At 36.5% G+C, this 14,845-nt stretch overlaps 1 protein-coding gene across 1 annotated transcript in view; it reads left to right on the top strand.

Moving 5' to 3' along the window:
- Positions 1-14,845, top strand: part of znf292a (zinc finger protein 292a) — a 45,594-nt gene that overhangs the window by 24,108 nt on the left and 6,641 nt on the right. The window contains exons 4-7 of the mRNA XM_059520837.1: positions 2,147-2,282; positions 2,394-2,596; positions 9,041-9,177; positions 14,625-14,763. Of these exons, the coding sequence (XP_059376820.1) occupies positions 2,147-2,282; positions 2,394-2,596; positions 9,041-9,177; positions 14,625-14,763 (615 nt within the window). The remainder of the gene's footprint in view (positions 1-2,146; positions 2,283-2,393; positions 2,597-9,040; positions 9,178-14,624; positions 14,764-14,845) is intronic.

Raw genomic sequence — 14,845 nt, 5'->3', positions numbered from 1 at the left:
TGTTGCTTAACAACGGTATCACCGTTAGCAGCGTCTATTATGGCAAGCCTATGTCTCACATGTGAGTGGTGCGTTAAATTAATTAAAAAATTTACATGCAGTGCTGCTCATCAATGGCAGTTCCGAAACCAGTTGGATGACCCCGGAAGTGGGTCAAGCGTTGCAAGTAGGGTTGTCACAAGAACCGATACTACAGAACCAAGTTTGTATAAACATTTGAAAATCCTGTCGGTACTTGTTTTTTTTTCAGTATCGTAAGAGGTTCCAATTCTTCTGGAACTGAGGGGGGGGGGGGGGGGGGGGGGGGCAGGCAGCGCATACGTCTGGAAGTGTTTCACTCGGTCCTCAGAGTGTAAAAAATAAGAAAAAAATGCCTACAAGCACACAGAAGAACTACACGTGGAAGCTGGCGATGATATATGAATATGATTGTGTGAGATTTAAATTAGAGAGTGCAGCTCTGAAAGCATGAGTGCTGCATATGATAAAACACACACATAAAGTTAATGTCTGTCTGACAGCTTACAGCATGTTCATTCTATCCATGAATTATCCTTATTAACACTAATTTTATACCCATAATTTACTAATTCTTGCATTCAGAGTATAGGTATGTGTGCACACGTGAGTGTCTGTATTTCAAGCTAGCTTTGATTTCAGTTGTTTGAAATAAAAAATAACCGTTAGTAGTAGGGATGCACTGAATGTTCGGCAACCAAAATTATTTGGCCGAAAATATAAAAAAATAAATCTTTCGGTGTTCGCCTGAATTAGCGAAAAGGCCGAATAATATGTACCGAGCAATGACTAATGCGATCAAATAGAGGCCCCGGACTAATGCAGCAAACATGTCGGCAGTGTGAAAGTATTTAAAACTATCAGAGAAAGACGCCAAAATCATTACAAGCATGAAGCCACGACAGCGAGAGACTGTTTTGTGCTGCATCACATGTCTCCGATGAGAAGAAGAGGTGGCTGATGCTGGTGGTTAGGCTACTGTGAGATGAGAAATTGTGAAATAAACTGCAGAATGTTTTATTTTCTAATGCATGCACATTGCATGTATTCTGATAGCGCTGCTTGAGCTTCATGCTTGAGGTATTCAGCCTATCACAATGCACTGTATAGCTGGCGAACTTATTATAATGTTAAAAAACCTCAGAAAGTGAAATTTTCAGGTCATAGGACCTTTAATATTTCTCGTGGCCCGTACATAGTGATAAAAAATTAGAAGAAATGTGACCCTGGACAACAAAACCATTCTTAAGTCCAGATTTTATAGAAACAAATTGTTTTTGAAAGCCTTGTTGACCACAGTGGCACTGTGAACATTATATTTCATACACTCTAAGCTGTTTTTTTCCAAATGTAATAGGATTAGTCCAACGATTCATTTAGTTTTGTAATGTGTATGTAACAATGTAAAAACTTCATAATCATGGGAAGAAGGACGCGGGAACCAGCGAACATTCAAATGAAACTTTAATAATAAAATAAACACAAAACAGTGTGAGTGTCTGCTTGAGTGCAAATTACTAATCATATTTGCTCTTAATAGTTCATAATAATCTCTTTCCTATCTGTGGCCTAGGACGTACTCCCCAGTAGGATAGAGTATATAGAATGGCCAAAAAATCCACCAATCAGTACTCTTACTATTTTAATAACATATATAAATTAAAATTAAGTACATTTATACTTTACTGAAGTAAAAGTTAACAGGAGTTATTTCACTGGAATAATGTTTCATTAGGCTTTTAATCGACTACAAGGGATGTTAGTAATTTTGGCTTCTCAAATACTCAAATACTTTTAATGCACGATGTCAAGTTAAAATAAATTAAAACCTGTCTCAGGATGCAGTGGACATTTCCATTCATTTGTGTCTGGTTTCCATCCATATATTACAATATATATGACAAAAAAAATGTGTGTGTGTAATTGTTTTGCATGTTCAAGGACTTTGAATGTTTAACTTTTAATGCATAGTTAAAGTTTTTTTTGCAAGTTTTAATATCACAATAAAACCATAATTCTTTGTGGAATTATTGTGTATTTATTTTATCCTTGGGCTTGGTTAGTTAGATGACCCTTTATCACCACAGTGCTTGTGTTATGAGTGTGTTTTTGTTTTCTTTTAATCCAGATGGCTCATGGTATTCTTCAGGCACATGGAAACTCACAGTTTCACACCCTGTTGACTCTAGCAGAGGAGAATGGTGTGTGGTCCAACGCTACGCTGTGTAGCCTTCTCTCAACTGATATCACTAATGTACAGAAAGGTGAAATGTATTCTACTGTCTTTAACATTCTTATTTAAATGTTCTATTTGTTCTTATTATCTTATTTCCATATTTTGGTTGTTAACTTGATTGAATGTGCGTCTTCCATAGTGCATGAGTTTTTATCTCGAGAAGGACCAGAACTACTTCATATGCGTATAAAGCACCTAATAAAACACAAGCATATGGAAAAAGCTGCAAGACTAGCTAAGACATGCACAGAGTTTCCAGAATTTGGAGGCAAAAAGAACTTCAAACAAATCTACCTCGTATGTCTGTGTGAAATAAAGCCGCAAGAAGAACTTATGCAGGAGGTAAGGGTCTTTTGTCTACTTTGCATTGATGGTTGAAGTTTATGCATATTCTGAATTTTATTTCGGCTCTTTCACATTTTTTGTTATATTTGAAATTATAACCAAGATATTTTCTATTTTATTTTTTGAAATAATAGACTCATTATTTATTGAATTGATTCTTAATTAAAAAGATGTGTATTAAAAAAAAAAAACAAGAAAAAAAAAAGTAAATGTCTTCCAGGCAACAGTCATTCTATTATCATTTTTTCCTGATTTCGCCAAGGATTCTGATATCTTAGTCATATTCAAGTTATCCAGATATCTTGGCCTGCATGTATCTGCATCATGTTGGAATCCCCATCATGCTTAAAGTGTGCTCCAAACCAATTCAACACTTTTGTTCATCATTGATACACAATGATGTGTATCAATGATGTATTTTGATATTTTCCCCTCTATTGACAGTCCATTCCACCAAAAACGTGAGGCTTCAAAAATAAAGAAATAAAAGTAATCCATATGAATTGAGCAGATTAATCCAAGTCTTCTGAAGAGACATGATTGCTTATGATGAAAATATTTAATTAATGCTTTTATTCTGTCATGAACACTGATCAGTGCATCTACATCAAATATGTTAAACACAGACTTGTTTGCTTGATGGCTTTTGTTCATCTTCGGAGCACAAATTAAGATTTTTAATATTCTCTCATCCTTGATCAACGCCCATGCATGAAGCTTATTAAATATGGTAAATATGGAAGCACAACTGTACTTTCTCGATGTGTGAGACAAACCTTATCAAGCTTCTCTGTTTAACATATTTGATAAGCTCAATGTTTCTATATGAATAAAAGCCACAACAAAAAAAAAAATCAGTTCATAATTTAAAGCAGTTGTGTCTCTTTAGAAGACTCATTTCATATGGTTTACTTTTACCTCTTGTTTTTCTACGTTTTGATGCATGAAAGTTTGATGGATAATAATGATATGTTCCAAAGATGAATGGACTTCTTTTGGGTTTAAAATGAAATGAGAAAGAGGAAATCAGGGCTTCACAATTGTTTTTCCCCTTAAGGGAGGGCATTTTAAAAACTTTAAGGTCCCAATGAAAAATTATCGAATAATGTTTTTTTCTTTAATAAAGGGATATACAAGGATATATATGAAGAGTTTATTTGCAAAAAAACAATTAACTACATTTTTGTAGATTTTCACAAATCATGTTTTTTGATTGTGCATTCCAAAGTAATATCACTTTTTTCAAATTAGAGTTCATTAAAAGTTAGTTTTTTTGTAATATAAAAGTTTTAGTTTTTTTTTTAAAGTTTTTTGTTTTTGTTTTTTTGTGCATTTTATTTTGTGATTTCACCAGAATGATTAGAGAGTCTCCACAAAAGTTAACAATAGACTAAAGCGCTCCTCTGTGACACTGGCATTAATAACATCAGACTCAAGCACTGAGGATGATTTTAAAAGCAACACAGCTGCAGAAGAAACTCGCGATGCCTTGACATTGGACAAAACCGGCTTTTGTAACAAAAAGTATTTAATAAGAGCCCAAATTAACAATAATCCGTTGATCAGATCGAAAGATTTTGTTCATAGAGCTGTAACACATGAAAGCAGACAGGCGCATTGCGGCGCTGCAAAGAAAAACCTTGCGTTTTTATTCATAACATTCATAACATATTCTTGGCAAGCAGGATGTAAAACATAATTTTAACAATTATGCTTTAGGTCACACTTTTGTTGTCAAAACTGAGCAAAAAATATAATACACCAGGGGTGCCCAACCCTGTTCCTGGCGATCGACTGTCCTGCAAAGTTTGGCTCCATCCCTAATCAAACACACCTGCCTTTAATTTTTTAAGTGAGCCTGAAGACCTTAATTAGTTGCTTCAGGTGTGTTTGATTAGGATTGGAGCTAACTTTTACAGGACAGTTGATCGCCAGGAGCAGGGTTGGGCACCCCTGTAATACACTAACTTCTTAATTACTTAACTGTTGTATAAAATCCCATTTGCCTTGTGCTATTCATGTGATATTGCTCTCGCTGCTCTTGCGTTAGCACTCGTTAGCTTGTCATTAGCGTTTTCATTCGAACCTATCGCTGTTTTCTTTTCTTCTCTCCTCTCTCTTGCTCCAGTTTTTCACAAGTTCCTCAAACAACTGTGGTAAGAATATTTCATCAAGCACAGTGAGTAATGGCTTCTCCTGCTATTGTTATTTGCACCTCTTGCCACAGGTACAGTTTATCTATCTCTGTCGCAGATGAGGGATTCACATGTGATAAATACAGGGAAATAGTTAGGGTGACAGAGAAGATTTCATAATTAGAGACACGCATCCAAACTTTAAATGAGGACAGTAAGAATGTTAAGGCTCTAGATATGGCTTTGGATGCGTCTAGCTCAGGGATTCCTGTACATTGTTCAGTTCCGGCAACAGAGCCCCTGCAGCAGGGTAACTGGGTTACAGTGAGGCAGCATAGTCGTGGGTCAAAACACTGCTCTTCTGTTCCGATCAAAACATTAAACAGGTTCTCCCCACTAAGTTATGCACCCACTGAGAAACCTGATGAAAGTGCTCTAGTTATTGGTGATTCTATTGTACGGAACGTGAATATAGAGACACCAGCCACCACAGTCAGATGTTTACCGGGAGCCAGAGTGCCTGACATCTTGGCAAATTTAAAAGTGCTGGCTAATGCTAAAAGTAAATACAGTAAGATTGTTATTCATGCCGGCGCTAATGATGTTCGACTTTGCCAGTCGGAGATCACTAAAAATAACATCTGCTAGCTGCCTCACGTCACAGAGGTCTGTTCATTTTCAGCACATAGAGACTCTTTCACCTATATATCACACTATATAGACTGTGTCTGTTCCCCGAACTAGAAAATACAAAAAAACGTCCAAACCAAGTTAAGATTAACAATTTAATTGAGGTTCAACAAATAAAAAACAGATGCAATATGGATAAACAAATGATAAAGCTTGGCTTATTGAATATCAGATCCCTTTCTACGAAAACACTTTTTGTAAATAATATGATCACTGATCATAATCTAGATGTGCTCTGTTTGACAGAAACCTGGCTAAAACCTGATGATTACATTATTTTAAATGAGTACACCCCCCAAGATTACTGTTATAAACATGAGCCACGTCTAAAAGTAAAGGGGGAGGTGTTGCTTCAATTTAACAACGTTTTCAGGATTTCTCAGAGGGCAGGCTTCAAGTGTAACTTGTTTGACATAATGGTGCTTCATATAACATTATCCAGAGAAACAAATGTTAATGATAAATCCCCTGTTATGTTTGTACTGGCTACTGGATACAGGCCACCAGGTCACCATACGGACTTTATTAAAGAGTTTGGTGATTTTACATCCGAGTTACATCTGGCTGCAGATAAAGTTTTAATGGTTGGTGATTTTAATATCCATGTTGATAATGAAAAGGTCCATTTGGATCAGCATTTATAGACATTCTGAACTATTATTGGGTTTAGACAACACGTTTCAGGACCTACTCATTGTCGAAATCACACTCTTGCTTAATACTGTCACATGGAATTGATGTTGATAGTGTTGAAATTATGCAGGCAAGTGATGATATCTCAGATCATTATTTAGTTTTGTGCAAACTTCATATAGCCAAAATGGTAAATTCTACTTCTTGTTACAAGTATGGTAGAACCATCACTTCTACCACAAAAGACTTGCTTAAAAATGCTTTTTAAGTTATCTTCCTAATGTATCCCAATTCCTTAGCATATCCAAAACCTCAGAACAACTTGATGATGTAACAGAAACTATGGACTCTCTTTTCTAGCATTTTAAATACAGTTGCTCCTTTACGCTTAAGGAAGGTTAAGGAAACCAGTATGACACCATGGTATAATGAGCACCCTAAAGAGAGCAGCCCAAAAATGGAGCGCAGCTGGAGGAAAACAAAACTAGAGGTATTTCATATTGCTTGGTGGGAAAGTAACCTATCCTACAGAAAAGCATTAAAAACTGCTAGATCCGATTACTTTTCTTCTCTTTTAGAAGAAAACAAACATAACCCAAGGTATTTATTCAATACAGTGGCTAAATTAACAAAAAATAAAGCCTAACATCACAGCAGTAATGACTGTATGAACTACTTTACTTCTAAAATCAATACTATTAGAGATAAAATTGTAACCATTCAGCCGTCAGCAACAGTATTGCATCAAACAGTGCACTATAGACCCCCTGAGGAACAGTTACACTCATTCTCTACCATAGGAGAGGAAGAATTGTATACATTTGTTAAATCTAAACCAACAACATGTATGTTAGACCCTATACCATCTAAGCTCCTAAAAGAGGTGCTTTCAGAAGTCATAGATACTCTTCTGACTATTATTAATTTTTCATTGTCATTAGGATATGTCCCAAAACCTTCAAACTGGCTGTTATTAAGCCTCTCATCAATCTAATCGTGGTTGTATCTCTCGGTTAGTTCTATTGGATCTAAGTGCTGCGTTTGACACAATTGACCACAACATTATTTTGCATAGACTTGAACACTTTGTTGGTATTAATAGAAGAGCATGTTTTAAATCATACTTATATGACCGCCATCAGTTCATAGCAGTGAATGAAGAGGTATCATATCGATCACAAGTGCAGTATGGAGTACCTCAAGGCTTAGTACTAGAGCCGCTAATCTTCACGCTTTATATGTTATCCTTGGGAGATATCATCATGAAACATGGTGTTAGCTTTCACTATTATGCTGATGATGCTCAGCTCTATATTTCTTCGCGACCCGTTGAAACAAACCAATTTGAAAAACTAATGGAATGCATAGTCGATATAAAAAACTGGATGACGAGTAATTTCTTATTGCTAAATTCTGAAAAAACAGAAGTGTTTTTTATAGGACCTAAAACTCTGCATGTATTAACCTAGAACACTGTCTAAGACTTGATGGCTGCTCTGTCAATTATTTTTCATCGGTTAGGAGTCTAGGTGTGCTATTTGATAGCAATCTTTCCTTAGAAAGCCACGTTTCTAGCATTTGTAAAACTGCATTTTTCCATCTTAAAAATATATCTAAATTACGGCCTATGCTCTCAATGTCAAATGTAGAAATGTTAATCCATGCATTCATGACCTCAAGGGTAGATTATTGTAATGCTTTATTGGGTGGTTGTTCTGCATGCTTAGTAAACAAACTACAGCAAGTCCAAAATGCAGCAGCAAGAGTTCTTACTAGAACCAGGAAGTATGACCATAGTAGCCCGGTCCTGTTAACACTGCACTGGCTCCCTATCAAACATCGTATAGATTTTAAAATATTGCTTATTACTTATAAAAACCCTGAATGGTTTAGCACCTCAGTATTTGAATGAGCTCCTTTTACATAATAATCCTCTACGTCCGCTACGTTCTCAAAACTCAGGCAATTTGATAATACGTAGAATATCAAAATCAACTGCGGACGGCAGATCGTTTTCCTATTTGGTGCCTAAACTCTGGAATAACCTACCTAACATTGTTCAGCAGGCAGACACACTCTTGCAGTTTAAATCTAGATTAAAGACCCATTTCTTTAACCTGGCTTACTTTTAATATCCAAATCCGTTAAAGGATTTTTAGGCTGCATTAATTAGGTAAACCGGAACCGGGGAACACTTCCCATAACACCCATGTACTTGCTACATCATTAGAAGAATGGCATCTACGCTAATTTTATTCTTTTTCTCTCTTATTCCGAGGTCACCGTAGCCACCAGATTCAGTCTGTATCCAGATCAGAGGGTCACTGCAGTCACCCGGATCCAGTACGTATCCAGACCAGATGGTGGATCAGCACCTAGAAAGGACCTCTACATCCCCGAAAGACAGCGGAGACCAGGACAACTAGAGCCCCAGATACGGATCCTCTGTAAAGACCTTGTCTCAGACGACCACCAGTACAAGACCACAAGAAACAGATGATTCTTCTGCACAATCTGACTTTGCTGCAGCCTGGAATTAAACTGCTGGTTTCGTCTGGTCAGAGGAGAACTGGCCCCCCAACTGAGCCTGGTTTCTCCCAAGGTTTTTTCCTTCATTCTGTCACCGATGGAGTTTCAGTTCCTTGCCGCCGTCGCCTCTGGCTTGCTTAGTTTGGGTCACTTCAACTACAGCGATATTGTTGACTTGATTGCAAATAAATGCACAGACACTATTTAAACTGAACAGAGATGACATCACTGAATTCAATTATGAACTGCCTTTAATTGTCATTTTGCATTATTGACACACTGTTTTCCTAATGAATGTTGTTCAGTTGCTTTGACGCAATGTATTTTGTTTAAAGCGCTATATAAATAAAGGTGACTTGACTTGCTCGTGTGATATCACTGATCATATATAAAATGTGTATACACCCACACACACCTAATTTATACCCTAAATTCTCTCCATTCTCTTTGGCAGATAAAGGAGGTAGACTGCAAAGAGGCTCTGGACATGATTTGTAATTTAGAGTCTGAGGAAGAGGAAAAGGGAGCTCTCAGCCTTTGTACAGCATTTTTCAAGCGCCAGCTTCTCAGTGGCGATGCTTATTGTGCCTGGTAAGCCTCTTGTTCTCACTCAAAATTGTCAGTCATTGTACATTAGCATGCACTAATTATGTTAAAGTAATTGTGATCTTGATTTCGCATGCTACAGTTAACATAATTTTTCTTAAATTTGTTTAAATTATTTACTTCTGTATTTTTAGTGGCACATTACAGTGCATGTATAATTATTTGGCAAGTCAATTTTCTGATCATGTATTTCTTCTAAGCACATTCACACATTTCATTTACATTAATCTTACTAATTTATGTTAAGATATACACAGCGCACAGCATAAATTAGTACACCCCACCTCTAATTAAATATAAAAGATGTATTTTCTTAAAGGGGTGGTTAATTGCGATTTCAGTTTTTTAATGTTAGTGTGTAATATTGCTTTTTGAGCATGAACAATATCTGCAAAGTTACGAAGCTGAAAGTTCAATGCAAGCTGAGTTCTATAAAGGGGTTCTATTATGCTTTTTCAACTTTAGTTAGTTCTTAATGTTGTTTGAACATAAAAAGATCTGCAAAGTTACAAAGCGCAAACTCCACTTCAAAATGAGATATTTCATTTAACAGAAACCACTTTTTAAAAACTATAATGAATCAAAGCACATTTCATATTTCAGAAGGCGGGCCTTCATTTGTTACAGGAACTATTCGAGCCGTTCATGCCAGACTGGGGAGAGGGTTGTTGTAATAATGTAAAATATGTGAAAACTAATGAACCTGGCATGAGAATCTGTTCTAGTACACCCCCAAAACAAAATCAAGATTTTGTAAAAGAGCAAAATAGGACCCCTATAAAATTCTGGCAGTTTAATGTCTACAAAAACGGCTGGTAGGGACAACAACAAGTTTCTTCACAGGTTCTTGATGTAACAAACCCAGACAAACCCCGCCTTATATCTTATCTTACGAGCTATGAGCCTGTCATATTTAAATATCAATATAAATGACCACATTTGCTTTTTCACTCTCTCTGCACTGCGCATGTAAACTGCCAAAACTCAAATGGAATCGCAATTCCTTTTGCTTTTGAATTTCTGACGTCTACACGGAAACCTGTCAATCAAGTGACGGGGTGGGCCCATTTTACTGGGCGTGTTTGCATTGGGATGTGACGTCACTCACAGTCGACGGTAATAAACAATTATTAATAGACGATTTTGGAAGTAAATGGAATTAATTGGTGAAATTGTGGATGACATTTTGACACTCGCGCAGCAACTTGACGACAGTTCATACGGTACAGATTTCCTTTTACTCAGAAGCCATTTGGTTTTGGACAGGTTAAATGTGTTTGTAGTCTTGACGAACAGGATAATCAGTAATGATGTCTTCGCCAATCTAAGTGAAGTGGCCGGAGTTCTGAAATTTTCGGTTTCTGAGATATTTGGTGTCACTGGGCGGACCATACATGACATGAGTTTCCTGTTTTGCGTTAAAGCGACTCTGAAAATATTAGTGTGTTGTCATCGGATTAAAAAGATAAAAAGAGGCAATTGAAATAATATTTAGTTTAATTTGTAAAACTAAAACTGAACTATGTACATTTCTGCTGCTATTATGTTTAAATGAAAAATGATAGGAGGCACTGGTATTTCATATCATTTTTCGTTTTATTGTAAATATACAGTGAGGAAAATTGCAGAAGTCAAGGCGAGCTGACTGATGTTATCAAGTACGCTGCTGTTTGCAGAATTACCGGACTTGCGTCTTCGCGGACATCACACCCCCGAGTCGAATGCACAAAGTCTGAACTACCGAGGATGCAAATCCGAAATCAGCGTACTTTGTATTGAGAAACGCGCGCAGACCTACGTCACCAGTCTATTTGCCTAATCTTCCCGGTACTTTAGACAGTGGTGGAAACACAGAAAGCAAAAGGTCTGGGGGGGGGGGGGGGGGGGGGGTAGTTCCTGGGGCAAAAAGTTTCCTGGTACAATTGTTCCGGGTCATTTCGGTGGAAACGCGGCATTAGATTGGCAAAGACATCATTACTGATGATGCTGTTCGTCAAGGCAACAAACTCATTTAACCAGTCCTCATTTAACTCATTGACTGTCGTCAAGTTGCTGCGCGAGTGTCAAAATGTCCTCCACAATTTCACCAATTACTTCCATTTTTCAAAACATTCCGCAAAGTCGTCTATTAATAATTGTTTATTACCGTCGACTGTGAGTGACGTCACTTCCCAATGCAAACACGCCCAATAAAATGGCCCCACCCTGTCACGTGATTGACAGGTTTCCGTGTAGACATCAGAAATTCAAATGCAAAAGAAATCGCGATTCCATTTGTGTTTTGGCAGTTTACATGCGCAGTGCAGAGAGAGTAAAAAAGCAAATGTGGTAATTAATATTGCTATTTTAATATAACAGGCTCATAGCTCGTAAGATATGGGAAACACAATTGCAAAGGGACTTTGCATTTCCATTTTAAATTTGGCAGACACTGTGCATTCGCTTAAACGAAAATGCAAACGGTAATGTGCGATTTGCATTTGCGTTTGGATTGTCACATTTTATGCATCCACAAATTGAAATCGCAATTGCAAATACAATTTGCAATTCCTTTTGAATAATGTCCGGAATATCATTCCATACGAGGCCATGCTGTGCTGCTTTAAAGAAAAGGAAGAGAAGACTAGAGGTGTATGTAAAAATCTTTTTATATATGAATTGCGATTCTGTCTTCTAATGATTCTAATGGATTCACAAGTTTCAAAATCCGTGTTCTAAACTAAGCAGCAGTTATTAATACTGTTATTTGTGTCCCACTCTCTGCACACGCTCTGCATCTCTCGCTCTCTCTCTTTCTCTCTCTCTCAATGTCAATTTCAATTTAGGTGAGATTTATTGACATGACAAAAACTACATTTGTATTGCCAAAGCAGTTGCAGTTGGGCTGCTTACAAATAGTGCACATATGTATTAACAGAAAAAGAAAAGGATAAAAGTAATAGTAATAATAAAAATTTATAAAAAGTATTAAGCATGCAGTGCAAAATGATTTAGTGTAAGTGTATAAGTTAGAAATAAAATAAAATGAGATGAATAAAGATGGAAGTATTAGATTTACAGAAGCAAAATATACATCTAAGTAATATAATATAGTAATATGGCATAATATAATTTACATGTGCTGGAAACATCAGATAAGGGCAGGTTGAGTGTTTTCTCTTATATCATGGCAGGCAGACACATATTGAGCAGCAAACACACAGCAGTTTTTGTGTTCTCCTAACAGATATGGCAGTTTCTCCTGGTTTGAAAGAGTTTTAAATTTCTGATGGATCTGCTGTATTTTATCATAGAACACTGTTTGAATGTCCGTGTATTTGGAGCATTTTGTTAGGAAATGCAGTTCTGTTTCCAGCCATGAGAAGCATTATGTGTGCATTTGCAATACTGTATTAAAGCTTTAATCAGGATAAAACTGTATATTAAAAGCTACAGTAGGTGGACAACCAAAATGCCTATTACCGCCGCGTGTACCTCCACTGCAGGGACACGGCGTTAACTTCAAGTCAGTCCCGTGCTAAAGTTATTCGTGAAACTTCCGCCGGGTATCAGTATCGGCATACACACGGTATTCAGTGACTCAGATTGGCACATCAGATTGGGAAAAAAGGTCAAAATACGCACATCCAAAACATCTTGAAGATCAAAGGGTACATTCAAATTATGCAAGAAAGATCTGCACAGTTATTCACCCTTTATTAAGCAGAAGATAAAACTGTCAACATTTCTGTCAAAGACCTTTGTCAGGTAAAAATTTATATTTAGTCATTTAGCAGACGCTTTTATCCAAAGTGACTTACAAATAATGAAAGCAACTACAATCAACAAAAATAGCAATGATATGCAAGTGCTATAACAAGTCTAATTTACCTTAACGCAGTACAGTGTTAATTTCGTTAACGAAGACAACGACGAAAAATATTTGTTAACAAACATTTTTTCTGTGACTAAGACAAGACGTTGACGAGCTAAAAATAATATCAAATGACGAAATTATGATGAAATTTATGCTGTGTCTTCGTTAACTAGACAAGACTAGATGAGACCTGTTATTTGAGGACTACCGGACATTCTGAATGCATCCTATAGGCTGCATGTCCTTCAAAATGTGCGTCTCTGTCATTGGATTGCGATCGGATAAGGGCCGTTTGCATATCTAGTCAGTATAACAGCTGCAGTGGATGGATAGGCTAATAAAATGCGAACTAGTGATATGAAACAATGGCCTCAGCAACCGAAGGAGTAGGGATAAGGTGACCAGACGTCCCGTTTTTCCCGGGAGTCACAATTCGTTGTCGATTAACTTAAAGTTAGTAAAGGCGGGATAGGCGGAATCACGCTGATAGAAGTGCTCTCGTGTGCGTGTGCACGAACACTCCACTTCCTCATATACAGCACGCGATCAGTTCTCAGCGCTTAAATACACACACAGCAGTCCAAATGATGGGTGGGTGAAAACTGAATGTGTGATAGTAAATATATATATGTATGTATGTATGTATATATATATATATATATATATATATTAAGTTGCTCCCTTTTCACTTCTGTTAAAGGGATAGTTCACCCAAAAATGAAAATTGTCATAATTTATTCAAGATTTTCCAAATTCAGTCCTTGATTAAAATTTCTCATAAGCTTAATTTATTTGGTCTAAAGAGAGAAGAATTAATGATTATTTTAATTTGAAAACTACATATAAAATAGCTACCAAAATCAATTTTGGTAACTACAGTTTGGCTAAAACTATTGACTAAAAGTAATGACTAAAAGTTGATAAAAATGCAATGACTTTTCGCCGACTAAAACTAGACTAAAACTATGAAAGACTCAAATGACTAAAATGTGACTAAGACTATTAAGCATTTTCGTCTCAAGACTTAAGACTAAGACTAAATCAAAAATGTCTGCCAAAATTAACACTGACGCTGTACACGTAGCAAGGTTTTATTATATAATAAAAAAGAAATAGGTAGAATTGAAAAAGAACAGAGCAAGCTAGTGTTAGAGGCCTTTTTTGCTTTTGTTAATTGTATAAAAAAAGAACAAGAAAACCATACAAAAAAGATTAGAGAAGCTAGTGTTAGATTTTTTTTTTCTTCTTGTTTTTAATTGCTCAATAATGCACACACAGTGTAAAAAAAAAAAGAAAGTTTTATGATATGTCCACTGGCGTGAAAGAAAACCACTGAAGATCCTTTTGTATAGCACTAGCTCTTTTAGTGTCCGTATGACTGTGCAAACTCACTGACTTTCCCCACTTTCACCAATGTCCCCTTTTTAATTATCTAGACATAGCTACACTGTGAAGATTTATTGTGCACTATAGACAGCTTGATTGATTTTAACAAGAGTTCTCTTGAGCTTGCATGAAAATAATTGAACAATTTTGAACAAATTATGATTATCGTTTTATATTGTACATCTTACAGGGAGCTGACACTGTTTTGGAGTAAACTTCTTATACGGCTTGAATCTAAACGGGCCTTTTTGGACCAATGCAGACTGTTAGCACGCCTTTCTGGGAGTGTGTACCATATTCTGCTCCTCATCAAAGTCATTCAGGCTGAGGTTAGAAAGGTTTTAGTTTTTATGTCGATTTGTTTTGGAAATCATGGCAATGGCATTCATGTGACAGTGACATTTTTGTTTC

This window comes from Carassius carassius, chromosome 32, assembly GCF_963082965.1.
Source record: "Carassius carassius chromosome 32, fCarCar2.1, whole genome shotgun sequence".
In the NCBI taxonomy this organism is placed as follows: domain Eukaryota; kingdom Metazoa; phylum Chordata; class Actinopteri; order Cypriniformes; family Cyprinidae; genus Carassius; species Carassius carassius.
This window is presented reverse-complemented; position numbering and strand designations above follow the sequence as displayed.